Source organism: Lissotriton vulgaris, chromosome 3_1 (genome assembly GCF_964263255.1).
Source record: "Lissotriton vulgaris chromosome 3_1, aLisVul1.2, whole genome shotgun sequence".
Lineage (NCBI taxonomy): Eukaryota > Metazoa > Chordata > Amphibia > Caudata > Salamandridae > Lissotriton > Lissotriton vulgaris.
Window position 1 is genome coordinate 88,533,708 of NC_141689.1, and position 20,772 is coordinate 88,554,479.

Below are 20,772 nucleotides of genomic sequence, written 5' to 3' on the forward strand. Positions count from 1 at the left end.
TTTTGTTTTCTGATTGCCACGCATTGCTCGCACTGCTATAATTTTGTTTTGTCATAGTAGCGCTTATTGCCAGACTTGCTCGCACTGCTGAATATTGAATCATCGGAGCGCTTTAGTATCAGACCGTGATTTGTTATTTACCGTGCCATTATTATTTGCTGTGCCACTCGCTTTGCCTGCTCTAATAATTGTTGCCTGACTGTCCTGCCCAGTTCGTAGCGCTTAATTAAGGTCGTGCCCCAATCTCGTCCTGTTTCACTTTTGGCTTGCTGCCATTTTGTTGTTTGTTGTTGTGCATCCCAGCCCGGCTCTCCACCCCACTCCCGCCTCCCAGCTGCTCCTCCCTCGCCCCACCCCCCCTCCACTATCCACTTATGACAGATGGATACGCGCGCAGCGTTCACGCACAGCGGATGCGCCCTATTTACCTTTAGCGCGCCAAAGGTGCGCTAAAGGTAAGCCCGTCTACGCCCATCCGCGCCTGGACCGCGCCCAGCGCCAGACCCCCTGGCCCCCCGCGAACCCCTCTCCACCCGCATTACGTACGACTCCGCCACCCTCTCAGCACTCAACTCCGGCCGTCTCCCCGACTGCTACCAAGCCGCTCCAGGACTCACCCATGGACCTTTCACCTGCCACTCCTGAAAGTTCGACTGCATCAGGACCCACACCAAATCCACTCACTCAAAACAGAGCTCCGACAATAACCACCTGAAGTGCATCTTACTCAACACCCGCTCGGTCCACAGACACGCCATTGAACTTTGGAACCTACTCGACACCACATCGCCGGACGTCGCCTTTCTTACAGAAACCTGGATGAACGCCTCTTCAGCACCCGACATCGCCATAGCCATCCCGGAAGGCTACAAGATCATCCGAAAGGACCGCATCAACCAAACAGGAGGAGGCATCGCCATCATCCATAAGAACACCATCCGCATCACGACCAGTTCTGATGAGAACCTCACAACGGCCGAACACCTTCAGTTCCAGATTCACACCGACCCTAAGACCACACTCAGAGGCACCCTCATCTATAGACCACCCGGACCCTGCACACAATTCAGCGAAGACATCACTGACTTCATCAGCCCTCACGCCCTCCCCTCCAAGGACTACATCCTATTGGGAGACCTCAACTTCCACTTGGAAAAGAACATCGACAGCAACACCACCACCCTGTTGGAAAACCTGGCCAATCTCGGACTCAAGCAACTTGTTGACACCCCTATCCACTTTGCCGGGCACACGCTCGACCCAATCTTTACCTCCAGCAAGCACATCTCCTTTAATCACACCACAGCTCTCCATTGGACGGACCACAGCTGCGTACACTTCAACTACAAAAAGACTACGACCCACAACCACCCACAACCAATTCTCCGGAGAAACTGGAATAAAATTACCACCGACCAGCTATTCACATCACTTCACCAAAACCCTCCTGCAAAATCAGCGGACCCAAACCAAGCAACCACCAACCTCACACAATGGATAACCCACAGTGCCAACGAATTAGCACCCCTGAAAAACCCACCAAGTCAAGCATGGCAGAAAAAAAGCCCCCTGGTTTAACGATGACCTTAAGAAATCCAAGAAAATCTGTCACACCCTCGAGAAAGCCTGGCGAAAAAACCCAACCAATGAAAACCTGACCACCTTCAAGAACGCCACCCGCAAACACCACCAACTGATCCGATCCACCAAGAAATCAGCATTCAAGGATCGGCTTGACAACAAGGCCCACAACAGCAAGGAACTTTTCAACATCGTCAGAGAGTTTACTAACCTCACCGCCGGCACCAACGACATCACTCCATCCCAAGACTTCTGCGACTCTCTAGCCTCGTTCTTCCACAACAAAATCGCTGACATACACAACAGCTTTGGAGACCAGCCCACCCCACCTACCTCTGAACTAATAACCCCCTCCAACAACCTCTACGCCTGGAACCCAATCACCACTGAAGACACCATCCGCCTGATGAACACCATTCACTCGGGATCGCCAACCGACCCTTGTCCCCACCACATTTTCAACAAAGCAGACTCCATTATCGCACCCCATCACCGAGACGTCATCAACTGTTCCCTCAACTCCGCCACCTTCCCGGAAAGCTGGAAACACGCCGAACTCAGCGCCCTCTTGAATAAACCTGCAGCAGACCCCACTGAACTTAAGAACTACCGCCCCATTTCGCTCCTCCCATTCCCGGCCAAAGTCATTGAGAAAGCCGTCAACAGTCAACTCGCCGCCTTCCTCGAATCCAACAAATCCCTCGACCCTTCACAGTCCGGCTTTGATCCAAACATAGCACCGAGACCGCCCTCATCGCAGCAACAGACGACATTCGAACTCTACTGGACAACGGAGAAACAGCCGCCCTCATCCTACTTGACCTCTCCGCCGCCTTCGACACAGTCTGTCATAACACCCTTATACAACGCCTCAGCAACGTCGGAATACAAGGAAAAGCATTGGACTGGATAATCTCGTTCCTCGCCGGAAGAACCCAGAGAGTCCGCCTCCCCCCTTATAGATCAGAAGCCACCAATGTCATCTGCGGCGTACCCCAAAGATCTTCACTCAGCCCCACCCTCTTCAACGTATACATGAGTCCCCTCGCATCCATTGCGCGCCAACACAACCTCAACATTATCTCCTACGCAGACGACACCCAGCTGATCCTATCCCTCACCAAAGACCCAAACACCGCCAAAACCAACCTACACGAAGGGATGAAAGAAGTAGCCGAGTGGATGAAGAACAGCCGTTTAAAACTAAACTCGGACAAAACGGAAGTCCTCATCTTAGGATCATACCCCTCCACCTGGGACGACTCTTGGTGGCCACCGGCCCTGGGAACCGCACCGAAACCAACGGACCACGCACGTAACCTGGGCTTCATCCTGGACTCCTCCCTCTCGATGACCAGACAAGTCAACGCCGTCTCATCATCTTGCTTCAACATCCTACGTATGCTCAACAAAATCTTCCACTGGATCCCCACCAAAACAAGACAGACGGTTACCCACGCACTGGTCACTAGCCGATTAGACTATGGAAACACCCTTTACGCCGGAACCACAGCCAAACTACAGAAAAAACTCCCAACGCATCCAAAACGCCTCAGCCAGACTCATCCTAGACATCCCCCGCCAAGCTCACATTTCCGGTCACCTGAAAGACCTCCACCGGCTCCCCGTCGACAAAAGAATCACGTTCCGTCTCCTCACCCACGCACACAAAGCCCTCTACGACCTAGGACCCGAATACCTCAACACGCGCCTGTCCTTCTACACCCCCACCGCCAACTTCGTTCGTCTAATCAGGCTCTCGCCACAATTCCACGCATCCAGAGATCCACCATGGGTGGAAGATCCTTCTCCTACTTAGCAGCCAGGACCTGGAATTCCCTCCCCACCCACCTCCGCCTCACACAGAACCACCTCTCCTTCAGAAACCAACTTAAAACTTGGATATTTGATAAGTAAGCTCCCCCCTCCCTCAAGCGCCTTGAGACCCTCTGGGTGAGTAGTGCGCTATACAAATTTAAACTTGACTTGACTTGAACTACACTACATGGCGCCCAACGTTTGGTAAGGCGATAATCTAACGCAAGATACTAGAGTAACTCAGTCGTGCTTTTTCACACAGACCCCTTTTTCCCGTAAAAACTCCAATAGACGCCTGGAGTGGGTGAAAGGTTAATATCCGCCAGAACTTAGTAGAATGAGAATCCTATGTATTCGTTTTTGGTGTAGTCAACGTTGAAGGATACAGTGTTCCAAAATATTGTGCACCTAATCTTTGTTTCCTCAAAACTTTCATTAAACAATGTCAAATCACGGCGACAACAACGAAACCGGTAATGCCGCAGTAAATGCGAACCAACCGCGTGCAGACGTTACAGGGTTTAATGAAGACGACCATGATGCAATAATCATCCCGGTCAATATAAGAAAAACAATAACTATAAAACTTATAGAAAATGGAGTAACATCAAGAGGTGGTACAGTCGTATTTGTGGTAGAGGCACATGAATTTCGGCAGAAAGAGGTATTCTATTCCTGAATAAATTTTCCAGTAGCACATGCTGTAACACATGAGTTCCACTACTACAAAATAGCGGAAGCTCCAGAGGAATACTCTCCTTTCGAGGAAGTTGAAATTCCACTAACATACCAAGAGCACCTGCTCTGGCTTAATGGCGCCCTAAAACATCAAAATCACATTACCAGGCTCGGTCCACTAGGTAGACCAGGAGCCACATGGCCGGTTCTAGCCAGCTACACACCAAATCCCGACATTGAAAAAATGTCAAGCGAAGAACTCTTAGTTAAAATAGAAGAATTAACAAGAGCATATAGGGATTTAGTTCAATTAACAATTGACGGTACAACCTACCGACTAAATACACTAACTGAAAATCTTGAAAAAACCTTTATTAAAAATAATCTCAATTCTCAAAAGAAGAAGTGGGAAGGTAATAAACAAACCACTCCCAGAGAAAAACAGTTTCAGTTCAGAGGAAGGTCTCCCCAACGAAGAAATAGATCTCCGGGAGGGGGGGGGGGAAAGTCTCCCCAAAGGGAGCCCTCTGAAAAATGATACAACCTTAGAAATAGGGACAATTTGAGAAAACCTGACAGATATCAAGATATGGATTTACGTCCCTCTCGATATTTTCAGACCTCATCAAAGAAATCGGAAAGAAGAGGACGTACAGAACTTAAAGAAGAGCACGTCAAGTCCAAAGACAAGGATCCTGCTCATCAAAGTAAAAAATTACAATTTCCCAGAAAGAAGGTAGCCAGTATTAAAATAAAACATGCCGAGAATTCTGAGGACACAACTGAAAAACGGAGAGTGGGCCCAGACAATGCTAGACAGCGCAGCAGAAGTGAGCATAGCTTGCAAGATCCTGATGAATCTTCTGGAGACAGTGGACACGGATGAATACATTCAAGTGGAAACTACAGACACCCGAGTGAGCGTGCCCCATAACCTATATGAAATAACATTACGTATAGAGGGAGATAAAACTAGGAAAATAAAAGGTCTCTTTTGGGAGAACCTTCCTAAAGGCTATGATATCCTTGTAGCAGAAAAGGTCTGGCCACCAGAGTTTGTCAGGGAGTGCCCACATGGCGAAGTAATGATTATGCCTGCCTTCTCAAATCACATTCCAATTCATTAAAAATACACACTTGCTAGAAAATGGGCAGTGGCCCAAGCCCCTGCATTATATAAAAATAATGTAGGATGGGATGAGGATTCTCCTAATCATATAATCCAGTTAAAAAATCAACCTACTGCACAGAGGCAGTATCCTGTTAAGCAAGAAGCTAAAAAACAAGTAAAAGAAATTTTAGATCAACTTGAATATCGGGGTGATTGAAACATGCACCTCACAAACGAACAATCCTTTGTTTCCTGTCCCGAAGCCAGATGATTTATATCGTCTAGTTTTGGACTACAGACATCTAAACTCCTGGTGTAAAACTTTTGCAGCACAAAACTCACACAGTGCAGCACTAATGAATAACATTGTGCACAAGAAATATAAAACGACATTAGATATTTCAAATGGTTTCTTCTGTCAAAACATAACACCTGAAAGTAGATATTTGACCCCTTTATCCAGCAGGGGGACCCAAAAACTATTTTGTCGTCTCCCACAGGGATTCAAGAATAGCCAAGGATTATTTTCAGCCAGGGTAACAGAGTTACTACAAATGTATGATGATGAGGCATTATCTTATGTCAATGACATCTATCTTACAGACGATGACCTGGAAACTCACTTGAAAAGAGTGAACACCATAATACTCGGGTTCGCAGCTGAAGGGTACAAATTTAACTTTAAAAAATCACGAATTGCCCATCTAACTGTCCTATTTTTAGGATATGAATTATCAAGCGAAGGTAAAAGCCTAGCAGACAACTTCTTAGAGAAGTGTGCAGTACTCCAAGCTCCAAAAACGCTGAAGTACTTACAATCAATACTAGGTTTCTGGAATTTCTGAAGAACATACATTCTAAATTATGCAGAGAGGGTTAAACCTCTCTACGAACTAATAAAACCTGAATTTAAACCAATTAATTGGACTCAAAAACACACAGAAATTTTAAGATCATTACAGACAGACATGTTAACTAAAACAAAACTGCAAACACGCGCAAACGAACGCAACCTTGTAATCCGAGTCATCCCTGGAAGATGCAGATTCACATACCTGACCTCTAGTGAGGGAGAAACGGTACCAATAGCTTATAAATCACATTTGTACACACAAGCTGAAATGAAATTCAGTTCTACTGAAAAACCTCTAACTGCGGTTCAAACTACTGTAGCAAAAGAAAGAGCCCTAGCCCAAGGGAAAGGGATATCTGTTTTAACAGCAGTATAAGCCCTTGAGGCGGTAACAATACCAGGCAATCTTAATGCTAAAGCTCTAGATCCAAAATGGATAAAATGGGAAGCTTCTCTTGCAACAGAAGACGTGACACACGCATTTGAACCGAAAATGAAAAAAAACTAGAATATCTGGAATATGAAAATGAATGTCCTCTGCCGATCGAAATTCTGCCTCTCGAACAGTACACCTGTGTAATCTACATGGACAGATTTGCACAACACTACGTTGTGGAAAAACAGATTTACAATGCAGCGTGCACGATTGTTAAAGGTCGCTGGCGCCTAGGTAAATTCAGACCGATGGTCACTAAAACTGAATCTCTCAGAAACTGTACAGCTCAGCGAGCTGAAATAAGATCTTTAAAGATGGCGCTTGAAAAGGCCGATCGCGAATTCCCGACACCAATAGTGTGCGATTTAGCATACTGCGTCCGATCTTACAATAATTCCATGCAGACCTGGATAAAAAACAGTTACAAAGATGAGGCAGGTGCCACAATAAAGCATAACAAACTATGGGAACAAGTAGTTCTTTTGCAGAAAGAACTACAAAAGACTCACGTGATACATACGCAGAGTCTTAAACGTGATGGCGTTCACGTTGCAGGAAATTCATTGGCTGACAAAGCCACAGCGGCAGCTGATCACTCGGCTTCCGTAGCCACAAAAAAGCGTACGAAAAAAACAAATAGATGGCGAAACGCTGCTTGCAGTAAAAGCCTCAATGGAAGGCAATTATGCGGCGCTACCTCTAAACTATCCACTTGGCAATACATAGATAATTGATGCGAACTCCGTTCCTTTTGCTCAAATCCCTGGAGTGGGGGATAGAGTAATTCCAAACACGAACAGGAGAGTCTTCTTGATACAAGAAGCACACATGGGATTGGGTGTGAGGCACCAAGAGATCCTGAAATCTCTAATAGAATTACAATCACAATACTGGTGGCCGGTAATGAGTGTGCATGTTTATAACTTTGCAATGGACTGTCAGGACTGCAATAGAGATCGCAGTTGTGAACCGGACCAGATACCAGCCCAGACACCTCTGTTAGACAGCATTAGACTGTCTACAGGCATACGTCCGACCAGACAAATGCGGTCCCATAAATATTAAGACGAGATTCATTTGATAAGCGCTTAGAGACCCCTGGGTTATATAGCGCTATACAAATCGAAATAAATAAATAAATAAATAAATTGGGTGTGGCCCCAGCACTCGGCTGACGCCAGAACTGTTGTAAAAGATTTGCGAGTCATTATCGGCACATACGCAATTGGCATTCTACATTCTGACCAGGGTCCTGCGTTTAGCTCTCGGGCTTACAAGGAGGCCATGGCCAGTTTGGGCATTGCATTACGGTATTCTAGTCCATTCCATCCCAAGGGAAATGTGGTAGTGGAGAGAAAAAAACGGGACATAAAGCAATCTATAACAGCGAGGGTATTAGGTTCGGGTGACGGGTGGGTCAAACATCTAATAAGTGTCCAACGTAGTCTTAATAATATGCCAAGAAATTCTCTAGGAGGTATCAGTCCATACACCAGGCGAGGTCGCCCCCACACACCCATGCTACTGCCTCCATCAGCCTTCTGCTGCCCTTGGTGCCCCTGCTGCCTTCGTTTTTGCTGCCTTAGTCTTATTTCTTTACTCGTTTTTTTATCGTTTTTTTCACTCCTCGTTTTGCCTCCTCCTTCTCTCTTGTCATCTGCCATCTGGTGCCCTTGGTGCCCTCTGCTGCCTTCATTTCTGCTGCCTTAGTTTGTTTTTACTCGGTTTCACTCGCATTTGTCCCAGAGCGACCCAGCCGCCGCTGAGCCACCCTCTGCCCTCCTTTCCCGCCGCTGCCTCCCTGCGGCCCCGCCCCCCTCCTGCCCATTTGCCGCCCCGCTCCCGCCACCCAGCTGCTCCTCCCTCCCGGCTCCTTCTTAAGGAGACAGCGCAGAGGTGCAGGGAGCGACCGCTGAGCCTGTAACCAGGCGAGGTCGCCCCCACACACCCCTGCTACTGCCTCCATCAGCCTTCTGGTGCCCTTGGTGCCCCTGCTGCCTTCGTTTTTGCTGCCTTAGTCTTATTTCTTTACTCGTTTTTTCCCTTTTTTTATCGTTTTTTCACTCCTCGTTTTGCCTCCTCCTTCTCTCTTGTCATCTACCATCTGGTGCCCTTGGTGCCCTCTGCCCTCTGCTGCCTTCATTTCTGCTGCCTTAGTTTGTTTTTACTCGGTTTCACTCTCATTTGTCCCAGGGCGACCCAGCCGCCGCTGAGCCGCCCTCTGCCCTCCTTTCCCCCCTCTGCCTCCCTGCAGCCCCGCCCCCTCCTGCCCATTCGCCGCCCCGCTCCCGCCACCCAGCTGCTCCTCCCTCCCGCTCCTTCTTATGTCGCTCCCATGAACGCGCAGCATTGACGCCAGCGGGCGCGCCGATTGTGCACCGAAGGCGCGCCAAAGGGAAGCTCGTCTGCGCCCGTCCGCGCCTGGACCGAGCCCAGGGCCAGGACCCCTGGCCCCCGCCGATGCAAGACGACCCGAAGGACCTACGATGCCGCCAGCCTCAATGCACTCAATGCCGGACGGAACCCCGCCTGCTACTGAGCCACCCCGAAACGCACCCACGGGCCCTTCACCTGCAAAAGCTGCAAGTTCACCTGCCTCCGATCCTGCACCGCACCCGCCAAGCCAAGCACCAGCAACAACCACCTGAAGTGCATCCTGATCAACACCCGCTCCATCCACAGACATGCCGTGGAACTCTGGGACCTCCTCAATGCAACATCACCCGACATCGCCTTCCTCACGGAAACCTGGATGAACGTCTCCTCAGCCCCCAACATCGCCATCGCCATCCCGGACGGGTACAAGATCATCAGGAGGGACCGCATCAACCAGACCAGAGGAGGAGGCATCGCCATCGTCCACAAGAACACCATCCGCATCACGACCGACTCCGACGACACCTTCGCCACCGCGGAACACCTCCACTTCCAGAAACACACCGACCCCAAGACCACCCTCAGAGGCACCCTCATCTACAGACCCCCGGGACCACGCAAACAATTCAGCGAAGACATCGCCGACTTCATCAGCCTACACGCCCTCCCCTCCGCCGACTACATCCTCCCAGGAGACCTCAACTTCCACCTGGAGAACAACACGGACCGCAACACCGCCGCCCTGCTGGAAAACCTCGCCAACCTCGGACTCAAGCAACTGGTGAACACCCCCACACACTACGCCGGCCACACGCTTGATCCCATCTTCTCTTCCAGCAAGCACATCACCTTCAGCCACGCCACCGGACTCCACTGGACCGACCACAGCTGCGTCCACTTCAGCTTCAAAAGAACCACGCCCACCACCATCCGCAACAGGTACCTCACAGGAGCTGGAGCAAGATCACCGCCGACCAGCTCACCACCTCCCTCAGCCAGAGCCCACCCGCCAGCACAACCAACCCCAACGAAGCAGCCCGCAACTTCACACAGTGGCTGACCGCCTGCGCCGACAACCTCGCACCACTGAAGAACCCTCCCAGCAGACCGAGAAGCAAGAAGGCCCCCTGGTTCACCGACGAACTCAAGGACTCCAAGAAGAACTGCCGCACCCTCAAGAAAGCCTGGCTCCTCGACCAGACCACAGACAACATGACCGCCATCAAACAAGCCACCCGCAAACACCACCAGCTCATCCGCACCACCAAGAAGAAATCACTAAAGGACCGACTGGACAACAACGCCCAGGATAGCAAGGAACTCTTCAGCATCGTCAAGGAGTTCTCCAACCCCAGCACCGGCAACAACGACATCACTCCCTCACAAGATCTCTGCGACTCTCTCGCCTCGTTCTTCCACCGCAAGATTGCCGACATCCACAACAGTTTCGGCGCACCATCCACGCAGCCAACCGTCGAACCAACGCCCCCCACCGCCACCCTGCGCACCTGGACCACAGTGACCACCGAAGACACAGTCCGCACGATGAATCCCACCCACTCCGGATCACCCACCGACCCGTGCCCCCACCACATCTTCAACAAGGCCGACTCCACCATCGCACCCAACTCCGGAACATCATCAACTCCTCCTTCAACACCGCACAGCTCAGCGCCCTACTGAAGAAACCAACAGCAGACCCCACCGACCTCAAGAACCTCCGCCCCATCTCGCTCCTCCCGTTTCCTGCTAAAGTCATCGAGAAAATCGTCAACAGACTGCTGGCCTCCTTCCTCGAGACAAACGGATCCCTCGACCCCTCGCAGTCCGGGTTCAGAGCCAACCACAGCACCGAAACCGCCCTCATCGCAGCCACTGACGACATCCGAGCCCTGCTCGACAACGGGGAAACAGCGGCACTCATCCTCCTGGACCGCTCTGCAGCATTCGACACTGTCTGCCACCGCACCCTAGTTCAACGCCTCAGCAACATCGGCATCCAGGAGAAGGCACTGGAGTGGATCGTCTCATTCCTCGCCGGAAGAACACAGAGAGTTCGCCTCCCCCCGTTTCGATCCGAGGCCACTGAAGTCATCTGTGGCGTGCCACAAGGATCATCACTCAGCCCCACCCTCTTCAACGTCTACATGAGACCTCTTGCAGCCATCGCACGCCAACACAACCTCAACATCATCTCCTACGCCGACGACACCACGCTGATCCTCTCCCTCACCAGGGACCCCGACACCGCCAGAACCAGCCTACACGAAGGGATGAAAGACGTCGCCGAATGGATGAAGACCAGCCGCCTGAAACTGAACTCAGACAAGACGGAAGTCCTCATCCTGGGACCATCACCCTCCACCTGGGATGACTCCTGGTGGCCCCCCGCCCTGGGCACCGCTCCCAAACCAACAGACCACGCACGCAACCTGGGCTTTATCCTGGACTCCTCCCTCTCGATGACCAGACAAGTCAACGCGTCTCATCATCTTGCTTACACACCCTACGCATGCTCCGCAAGATCTTCCGATGGATCCCGACCGAAACCAGGAAGACGGTCACCCAGGCACTCATCACCAGCCGACTGGACTACGGAAACACCCTCTACGCCGGAACCACAGCCAAGCTACAGAGAAGACTCCAACGGATCCAGAACGCATCCGCCCTCTCATCCTGGACATCCCCCAACGCTGCCACATCTCCAGCCACCTGAGGGACCTGCACTGGCTCCCCGTCAACAAGAGGATCACGTTCAGGCTCCTCACCCACGCACACAAGTCTCTCTAAGACCTAGGCCCCAAGTACCTCAACGACCGCCTGACCTTCTACACACCCACCCGCCAGCTACGATCGACCAGCCACGCCCTCGCCGCCGTTCCACGCATCCGAAGAGCCACCGCCGGAGGAAGATCCTTCTCCTACCTGGCGGCCAAAACATAGAACTCCCTCCCCATTCACCTTCGACTGACCCAGGACCATCTCGCCTTCAGAAGACAACTCAAGACCTGGCTGTTCGAACAGTAGCGGACCCCTTCCCCCAAGCGCCTTGAGACCCTCCCGGGTGAACATGGAGACAAGCCAGCAACAAAAACTTTCAAAAATCAAATCACAGAGCTCTTTCATCAACTGAGAGAAACATATCTAACTTCACCATGGATTAAATTATGGATTGTGTTAGGTGTACTTTTCATCCTTCTATGGCTCATCTTGGTTTTAAGTTTGGGTAGATTTATTGATGGAAAATATAGTACAATGCACACAGCAAGTCATAACATCAACTTAGTCCTGTAACCACACAGATCCTCTCACATCGAAAAAAGAGAACTATCATCAGTGAACATCACAGCAAAGCCTATACCTGGTGGTATAGCATGGGACAAAACTGATTATGAAATCTATGGCCCGGTTGAGCTCTTGAAATATCCACACCAATTTAAGATTTCCTTAAGTGACTTTGTAACACCTAGTACCTTCTCTGATGATTGGGACTTTGAAAATATTAATAATATGATGTCAGATTTAAAAATGTCAGCAAAATCTACAGAACATTAATATTTACAGGGTTCGTCAAATTATGAGGAAATGTATTGTTACAATCACTTTGGGCATCATTATCGGCATAAATCTGCAAATCCTAGAAATGTTTTCTGTTATAATCAATGGGAACATTGTCCAACTCCGCCAAAAGGCAGTTCAAAAATTTTTTATGAGAAATTCCCATACTTCTCAGAGTTTAATGTCACTGATCCTGAAACATTCTATTTCAAAGTGTTAAATAAGACAGAAATAAAAAACATGTTGACAAATGCTAAATTTCAACATTTGGTTTTGAATTTTGGAAAAACAACATTGAGACAAAAACCATCTGGGGTACAAAAGAATGGCAGGTACAAGGTTTAGAAGCATTGTTTAGAGCCTGCATGATCCCAGAACAAATAATGCTCCTGAATGACGCAATTCAGCAAACAACCTGTCTTGGTTTAGCCAAGATAAAAGATTTATACAACCCGTCTATACCAAAGCCTATGCCTGATAGAAACACCACTACAGATGAGGGGTTAGACATGGCCTATATTTTAAAACAAAACAGAACAATTCCTGATTGGAACAAATGGTTGATCTGGCCCACAGACACTAATAACTGTCAAGATAGATTCCTGAATAAAGTACAGGGTTTCAAACAGAATAGGCCAGACCCAAGATATTCCCAAAGACAACATCCAGGGATAGTTACAACATACAGTGTAGGAAAACTATGCCTAGACTGGCTACAGAAATCCACACTTCTCGAAATTAAGCAACACTTAACTTTACTTAAAGAAGGTGCTTACTTGCTAGATTTCGTACTAGGACCTCGCAAACAGCGTCAAAATCGTTTCATATACGCCGGTATATACGCAGCTTACAATGAAGCTTGGAAATTAAATCAAATTGAAACTGCAGAAAATATACGAGAAATTGATCGTATTAATTTGGAAAAAAACACTTTCTGTTGTGGACAATAGGTTAACGACTCTGTCCTCCAGAATCTATTCACTGGACAGCATTGTATCATCTGCTATTGATATAATAGAACAGGATATGATAATGTTACAACATGGTCAGTCCCTATTGCGTTCTATTGTACAGCTAGGCTGGACGTTACAAAACCTGCGTTCAGGTCACGTGCCATGGCGTATAATCAACATAACGTCATTATTTTCTATCTTTAACCTTACTGATAGACAAATCTCGTTGGCACAAAAAGGAGCAGACTATACGGCGCTGAGCATTGAAAAACTTGAGAGATTACCACTGACAATGTCAGAAAGACCTGTCATTGAATGGATAATACATGGCACCATTACAATCCCGATAACAACTTTTCAGTTTCAATACTGCCAAAAGTATATACCAGCAGGCCTGTATGAAAGGTTGGGTAAAGGATACATCAAATCAACCTGGAATTTACCTTATACACATAGATGTTGGAGTGGGGGCAAGAAAGAGGTATTTCTTAGTGGTAATAATTGTAAAACATCACTGAGCGGTACACTTCTATGTCAAGGTATAAACTTGCATGGAGCCTGCGAAGGTTCATCAAACAACCTTTCATGTCATCTGCACGGCTCCCCAGCTACACAGATAGAGCCCTTTTTCAGACAACTTTCCAACGGTAGCTACGTTATATTAAGTGACCACAGCTGTTGTGGCATGATGCCAGGAAAACCCTATCTCGTGAGCGTTACTTCCAGGGTCATTTGTTGTATGCAAGTATTGTATCCAAACAGCAATCCAGACATGGAGGCAGCATTATGGTCTTCTGTGAATATCTCTTCTATTCGAATTGATACTTTAAGTAGAATGAAGTCTATTCTTTTACAGACAACTGTGCCTTTAACCTCATCCAAAAAGACGTATGACCTGCAAGCTGCAAGGACAGCGGCAGAGATACATACCCTATTATTGACAAATTGCCCCTTGCATTTCGTAGCTTACACAGCTTAACGTCAACTAAAATTGCATTACCATACCTAACTATAACATCACTTTAATCTTTGTTTTTCCAGTGAAAGAGGTGATCCATCAAGCAAGGGCCGAGAAAATGGGGTGGTACCAAAATTTGTTTTCCCCATTCAGATTACCGATGACAATAGCAGATTACCCAGCGCTCTGTTTTGTCAATATATGCGCAGTTGATCATAGATCCAAAGTGGGTGGATCCCACTGAGAATGGAATGAATAGTTTCTCATGCAACAGAGGTACTGGACTTGCAAGAGGCTGGGTAGGGAGAGAGGGGATCACTCTGTGACAATAAGAGTGCATCACAGGAAATTGAGATCTTTTTTGATAGACAAAGGGATGTGTCTGTGAGATGGTGGAATTTGTTTTGAGAAATAGAGGAACTGCCTTGAACTATGGTGCAATCGTCTAAAGAAATGGAGTGATTTCCTTAAGAGATGTAGGATTGAATTTTAAGAGATGAGTGGTGGAGGACTGGGAGATAGGAAGATTGGCATTGAAGGGTGAACGATTGATTTCGATAGTGGGACTGGCTTTGAGAGATGGAATAATTATCCTGGTAGGTGGAGCAATTGACTTGAGAGATGTAGGCACTTATTTTGAGAGGTGTAGGAGCTTTATTCTAAGAGATGGAGAGATTGAGTTTGAAAATGGACAGATCATCACATTGAGAGATCTAGCGATTGACCTAAGAGGTAGAGAGATTTATTTTGAAATGGAACAAATGGTTGTAAGAAATAGAGGAAGTGATTCTGAGAGATGGAGGGGTTGGCTTTAGGAGATAGTGGAATCGTCTTGGGAAATGAGGGATTGATTTTGAGAAATGCTGGAAATGTAAAGAAGGATTGCCCTGGGACTGAAGGGATACATTTTTGAGAGACAGAGAAATTGATGTTTAGATGGTTTTGCAAAGTTGAAGGATTCTTCTGAGAGATGGAGGGGGTGAGTGGAGAAATTGAGGTATTCATTTCGAGAGATGTAGGGACTGATTTTGAAACAAAGGGGACTGGTCATGAGAGATGAAGGGACTGTACTGAGAGATGGAGGGATTTATTTTGAGAGGTGGGTGGGTTGGGTTTGGGAGATGGTAGCTTTTGGGAGGCAAGGGGATTGGTTTTAAAGGCTAATGGACTAATCTTGATCAATGGAGGAACTGGTGTTGAGAGATGAGGTCATTACCCTGTATTGATTTCTAAGAGATGGTGTTAATGACCTAGAAATGTGAAGAGATTGCTAAAGAGACATGGAGGGATTTTCAATTTGAGAGACATACTGATTGTCAATGAGAGGGATTCGGCATGGTAGCAAAATTACTGCTTTTGGTAGATAGTTTTATTTACAAGGGATTGAAGATCCCATTGAGAGATGAAAGATTCCCCTAAAGCAAGGGAATGGTTTTGAGAGTTGTGAAATATGGTGGCGGAAGAACCACTCCCGCCAGGCCAATGGTGACGTCCGCCGGCCCTATGGACCGCCATTCTCCAACCGCCATATTATGATGGCGGTGGGATTCAGACTGCGACCGCGGCTGAGGCAAAGCCCGTCCACCACAGAACCGCCACAGGCAGTCGTTACAATTGCCCAGCGGAGCGGTCTGCATCCACAAAATGGTGGCTGTGCCTAGCAAGCTGTGCCCGCCAAATTATGATGAGGTGACCAGCTAGCCTTTCTGCGGCGGTGCAACCACCGTTGAAAGGCCTGCAGAATTTGGTTTTGGGGGCCTGTTGCAGGCCCCCCTTGTGCTGGGGGGAGGTGAGGGTGCACTGGGAGGGTATCCATCCTACCCCGACATTTCACTGCATCAAGTGGCAGGCACAATGTTGTGCCTGCTACGTAGTGCAGTGAAATGCACAACATGCTAATTTTGACATTGCGGCGGTGGTGCTGTCAGTAGCCACCGCCGCAATGTTAAGGGTGCGGAACAGGACCACTGCAGTGGTGGTCTCTTCATAATACGGTATATAGGACCACCACATGCATGGCGGACGGTCCCGGTTTCCCCCACCATGGCGGACAGAGCCGGTCCGTCCGCCATCGTAATGAGCCCCAAAGTTTCAGAGAAGGTGGCTTGCTGTTTTTAGATATGGAGGATTATTAAACAAGCATATACATTTGCAGTGATTGATTTTGCAAGATGCAGGGATTGCCATGAGGTATGGAGTTTTCACCCTGGGACAGGAAATGCCCTTGAGGTATAGAGGGATTGCACTGAGAGGTGGAGGGCGTCTTTAACCGATTCTGACTGTTTTGAGGGAAGGATTGGTTGTTTATCTGAGATGTAGGTACTGTATGTGAGAGATGGAGGGATTATTTTTGTAAGATGTGAGGATGGTTGGGTGGAACAGATAACTAGTTGTCAGGTATGCAGGGATTTCTCCGTGAAATGGGGGAAGTGGTTAGGAAATATGGAGGGGCTACTTATAAGGGAACCAAGTGTGAGAGAAAAACACTATTACTGAGATATGAAGTGGCGGTTTTTGAAAGATGTAGAGATCGTTTGTGAGGGATCTAAATATCACCATAAGAAATGGAGGGATTGCCTTGAGAGGTAGCAGAATTGCCTTGAGGTGGTAGAATCACAATGAAAGTCGAAGAGAACCCATGAAAAAGAGGAATTTCCCTGAAAGTTGGAGGTATCACTCTGATAGCTGAAGGGATCATAAAACACATTGGGTGATCACCCTGAGAGATGGTGGGGCTGATTCTGAAACATGGAGTGATTACCTTTAGAAATGATTCCTCTAATAGATGAATACCTTTCTGATTTCTCAACAGATGCCAAAGGAACAATCCGGGAGATTGTTCTACCCAAGGGCCTGGATTTGGATCGGCCAAAGCGGACGAGGACCTCCTTCACTGCGGAGCAACTCTATCGACTTGAGCTGGAGTTCCAGAGGTGCCAGTACGTGGTGGGCCGAGAGAGGACAGAACTGGCTAGGCAGCTCAACCTTTCTGAAACCCAGGTAAGACCACCCTTCCCTATCAACGTGATCTCTGGTAGGTGAAACCGACCCAATACAAGTGCTGTGTCGTGCTTTGTCTTGCTATGAAAACAATTTTATTAGCAGAGCACCATCACCTTGGTCATGAACTAGCTCAGCAGGAGGAGCCACAAATCTTGAAAGATATGCTGACCTGTGTGCCTATTAATGATTATTAATTACAACTCAGGCAGAATTGAGCGTCTGTACATACAATCATTAATAGGTGTGAGCTTAGAGAAATACAAGTCTAGGTGTGCCACCCTCTTGAGCAACAAAGCCCTCAAAAAGAGAGTATGTGCCGTATTATTAGTACTCATGAATGTGGCTGACATAGATGGTCACCTGTTAATTTTTACAGTGGCTATGGCTGCTTCAATGGATCTTGCTAAAAATGTAAGCTGCCATGTGGTGGTATGGCTTCCTGTCACGAGCCTTGTGTCCATTTTCATGTCCAGTGTTATTAGCGATGATGTCTAGTCACATTTACCTGCTCATTGGTATCAGTCATGATTCTTTAATACACAAGCACACTTGGTGCCTGATCACATACATCTGTTAATTGGTACCAGCCATGTCTATTCCAAGGGATCACTGACAGAATATCGACAACGAAAATATCGGGTACAAAAATATCGGAAAAAAATATTGTTGTCCAGAATATCGAAGTCCTATCTACGTCATGGTAAGTACAAAAATAGCGAGAAAAAATATAGTTAAAAATATCGTTGTTAAAAAGATGGTTTTTTTAATGTTTAAAAAATAATGTCAACTAAAGGAAATAAAGCATATAATAAAAAACATAGTTAGAATTATAAGAAAATGTTTAAAATTTTAAGCAATACATATGTAAAAATAGATTAAACATACATATATCAAATATAATACATATATTTACTAAAAAATTGATAAATAATGATTTAAATAAATTATACATTGTTAGAAACATTAACAATTATAAATACATATATATATATATTTTATTCCAAAAGCCTCCAAGCTTAAGGCAGCACTCCACGAAGGTGAGTTTAACAAAACCTTTATTTGAAAAGCGGCATGGTTGCACCAATTTTCCTCTTTTATCTCCCAACGCGTTTCAATCCTAACAAGCATCTTAATCATGGGGCGGTATATGGCAAAACCTGGAAATGACCTCTGCATTCATTCCCTTATCGGCGTTCATTTTCCAGTAAATAAACCGCCAGGAGTAAAAGTCCCAATTCCTCCATTCCGGTATAGCCAGTGTTTTGCCAAACTTCTTTCTCAGCCGATTTTCTGCATACTTTCACATCCCTCCTTCGTGAGTGCTGCCTTAAGCTTGGAGGCTTTTGGAATAAATTACACACGGCATCTCCTGCCGTAGGAGGCAAGCACCGCCATTGAAACCGGACTAAGTTCTGAAGGGCTGGTGAATGTACTTCAGCCCTTACAGCGCGAGGGTGTCAGAAAACAAAGCGGATGATATGCACAGAGGCCCACCGGTGGGATGTGAAAGTATGCAGAAAATCGGCTGAGAAAGAAGTTTGGCAAAACACTGGCTATACCGGAATGGAGGAATTGGGACTTCTACTCATGGCGGTTTATTTACTGGAAAATGAACGCCAATAAGGGAATGAATGCAGAGGTCCGCTCCAGGTTTTGCCATATACCGCCCAATGATTAAGATGCTTGTTAGCATTGAAACGCGTTGGGGGATAAAAGAGGAACATTGGTGCAACCATGCCGCTTTTCAAATAAAGATTTTGTTAAACTCACCTTCGTGGAGTGCTGCCTTAAGCTTGGAGGCTTTTGGAATAATATATATATATATATATCTATATAAATAGAATCTCGTCAGACGCCAACGGCGCCACCAGCTGGTTTGTCGACTGGATGAATAACGAAGAGTAGAACCCCATTCTGGTGCCAAAAAGGTGCCTTTATTCGTGCCTTTTAGTGCTCAGCATGCCCGCATGAAGCGTTTCGACTGTCTCCACAGTCTTGATCACATGATGTGATTGCATTGCCACAGATGAGGTATATATACTAAACATAAAGGGCGGACTGATTGTTACCTCCCATAAAATACATAAGTTTTAACCATGGAAACGGTAGAAAGACTAAGGTAAAATTCTTACTGCCAGTCGCCATAACTTTGAAAATATAATGAGTCTTATTTTTAACTCAATACACAATTCATTCAAAGTATTAAATATGTTCAACATATCACAATGAACATAAATACATATATAAATAAATCAATGCATATATTCAACACCATTAAAAGATATCTCCATATCATTTCATATGAGACCTTAGATTTCCAGGTTTAAAAACATAGGCAAATAAATCCCAAGTGGGAAAATCTTAAAGTGCATGTGCAAAGCTTTATTTCCCCAAGTAGAGGAATATATATACCTGAGATTGTGGCAAGGAGCAGCAATACATGCTTAGTGCAATATGTGAAAAAGTGCATAGTGCTAATAATAAATAATCAAAATAAAATTGTAAAAGGGGGAGACCCTCCATTCAATAATTCTTCTCTTTATCAATATAAATTGACAGACAGGTTGTTAATAAGGAGCCATTAAGATTGCATAAAGTTGTTAAAAGGTGGCATCATCAGTATGTTTAGTGTGAGAGTTCCCCATGCCAGCAAAAATCCACTATTGTTAATGCATAGAGGGATTCACAAGCATGTATAGAGGTCCTCGCTGGCATTGAGAACCCCCGGGGTACGGCTATCTAGCTCTAATATATAACGGGTCTTTAGGACCCGAAGAAGTGCATCTCTATTTCCTCCCCGTTTTAAGGGCATCACACAGTCTATAACATAATATTGTAGATGTTTTGGATCACAGTCGTGGGTACTCTCAAAATGCTGTGCCACCGGGTATGACTGATCCTTGGTAGTAATGGCTCTTATGTGCTGCAAAATTCTCTTGTGGGCCGGTAGTCAGGTGCTCCCTACATACCGGAGCCCACAAGGACATTGCAACACATACACTGCAAATTCTGTTTTTCAGGTGAGTTGTTTAGTTATCTGTACAGGTGCATCTTTAAAAGGTATCTGGTATTGTGTCTTATTGCACCCATATTTGCAAGCTTTGCAATTTGGGCATTTCTTGAAGCCTTTTCCCAGAGCCATGAAGGTCTCCGGTATTGGCTGTTCCAGATAATTTTTAACCAATCTGTCTGACATAGAAGTGGATTTTCTGTAAGAAAGTTCAGGTCTTTTACCCACTAGACCCCCAATGACAGGATCCCCTGTCACTAGGTTCCAATTACGGGAGAGGATTTTTCGGATTTCCCTATGTTTTCGGTTGTAGATGACAAAAATTCTAGGTGGGTCAGGCATATTAGCATTGTTCGTCATATTGGATATTGCCTTAGGTGTAAGGGTCTGCGCTCTAGTTATAGTTTTAGAGCGATCAATTGCTTTTTGTACGACCC

General features: G+C 46.7%; 1 protein-coding gene across 1 annotated transcript in view; it reads left to right on the forward strand.

Annotated features, from left to right (window-relative positions):
* Positions 1-20,772, forward strand: part of VAX2 (ventral anterior homeobox 2) — a 469,611-nt gene that overhangs the window by 153,651 nt on the left and 295,188 nt on the right. The window contains exon 2 of the mRNA XM_086962849.1: positions 17,135-17,322. Within this exon, the coding sequence (XP_086818975.1) occupies positions 17,135-17,322 (188 nt within the window). The remainder of the gene's footprint in view (positions 1-17,134; positions 17,323-20,772) is intronic.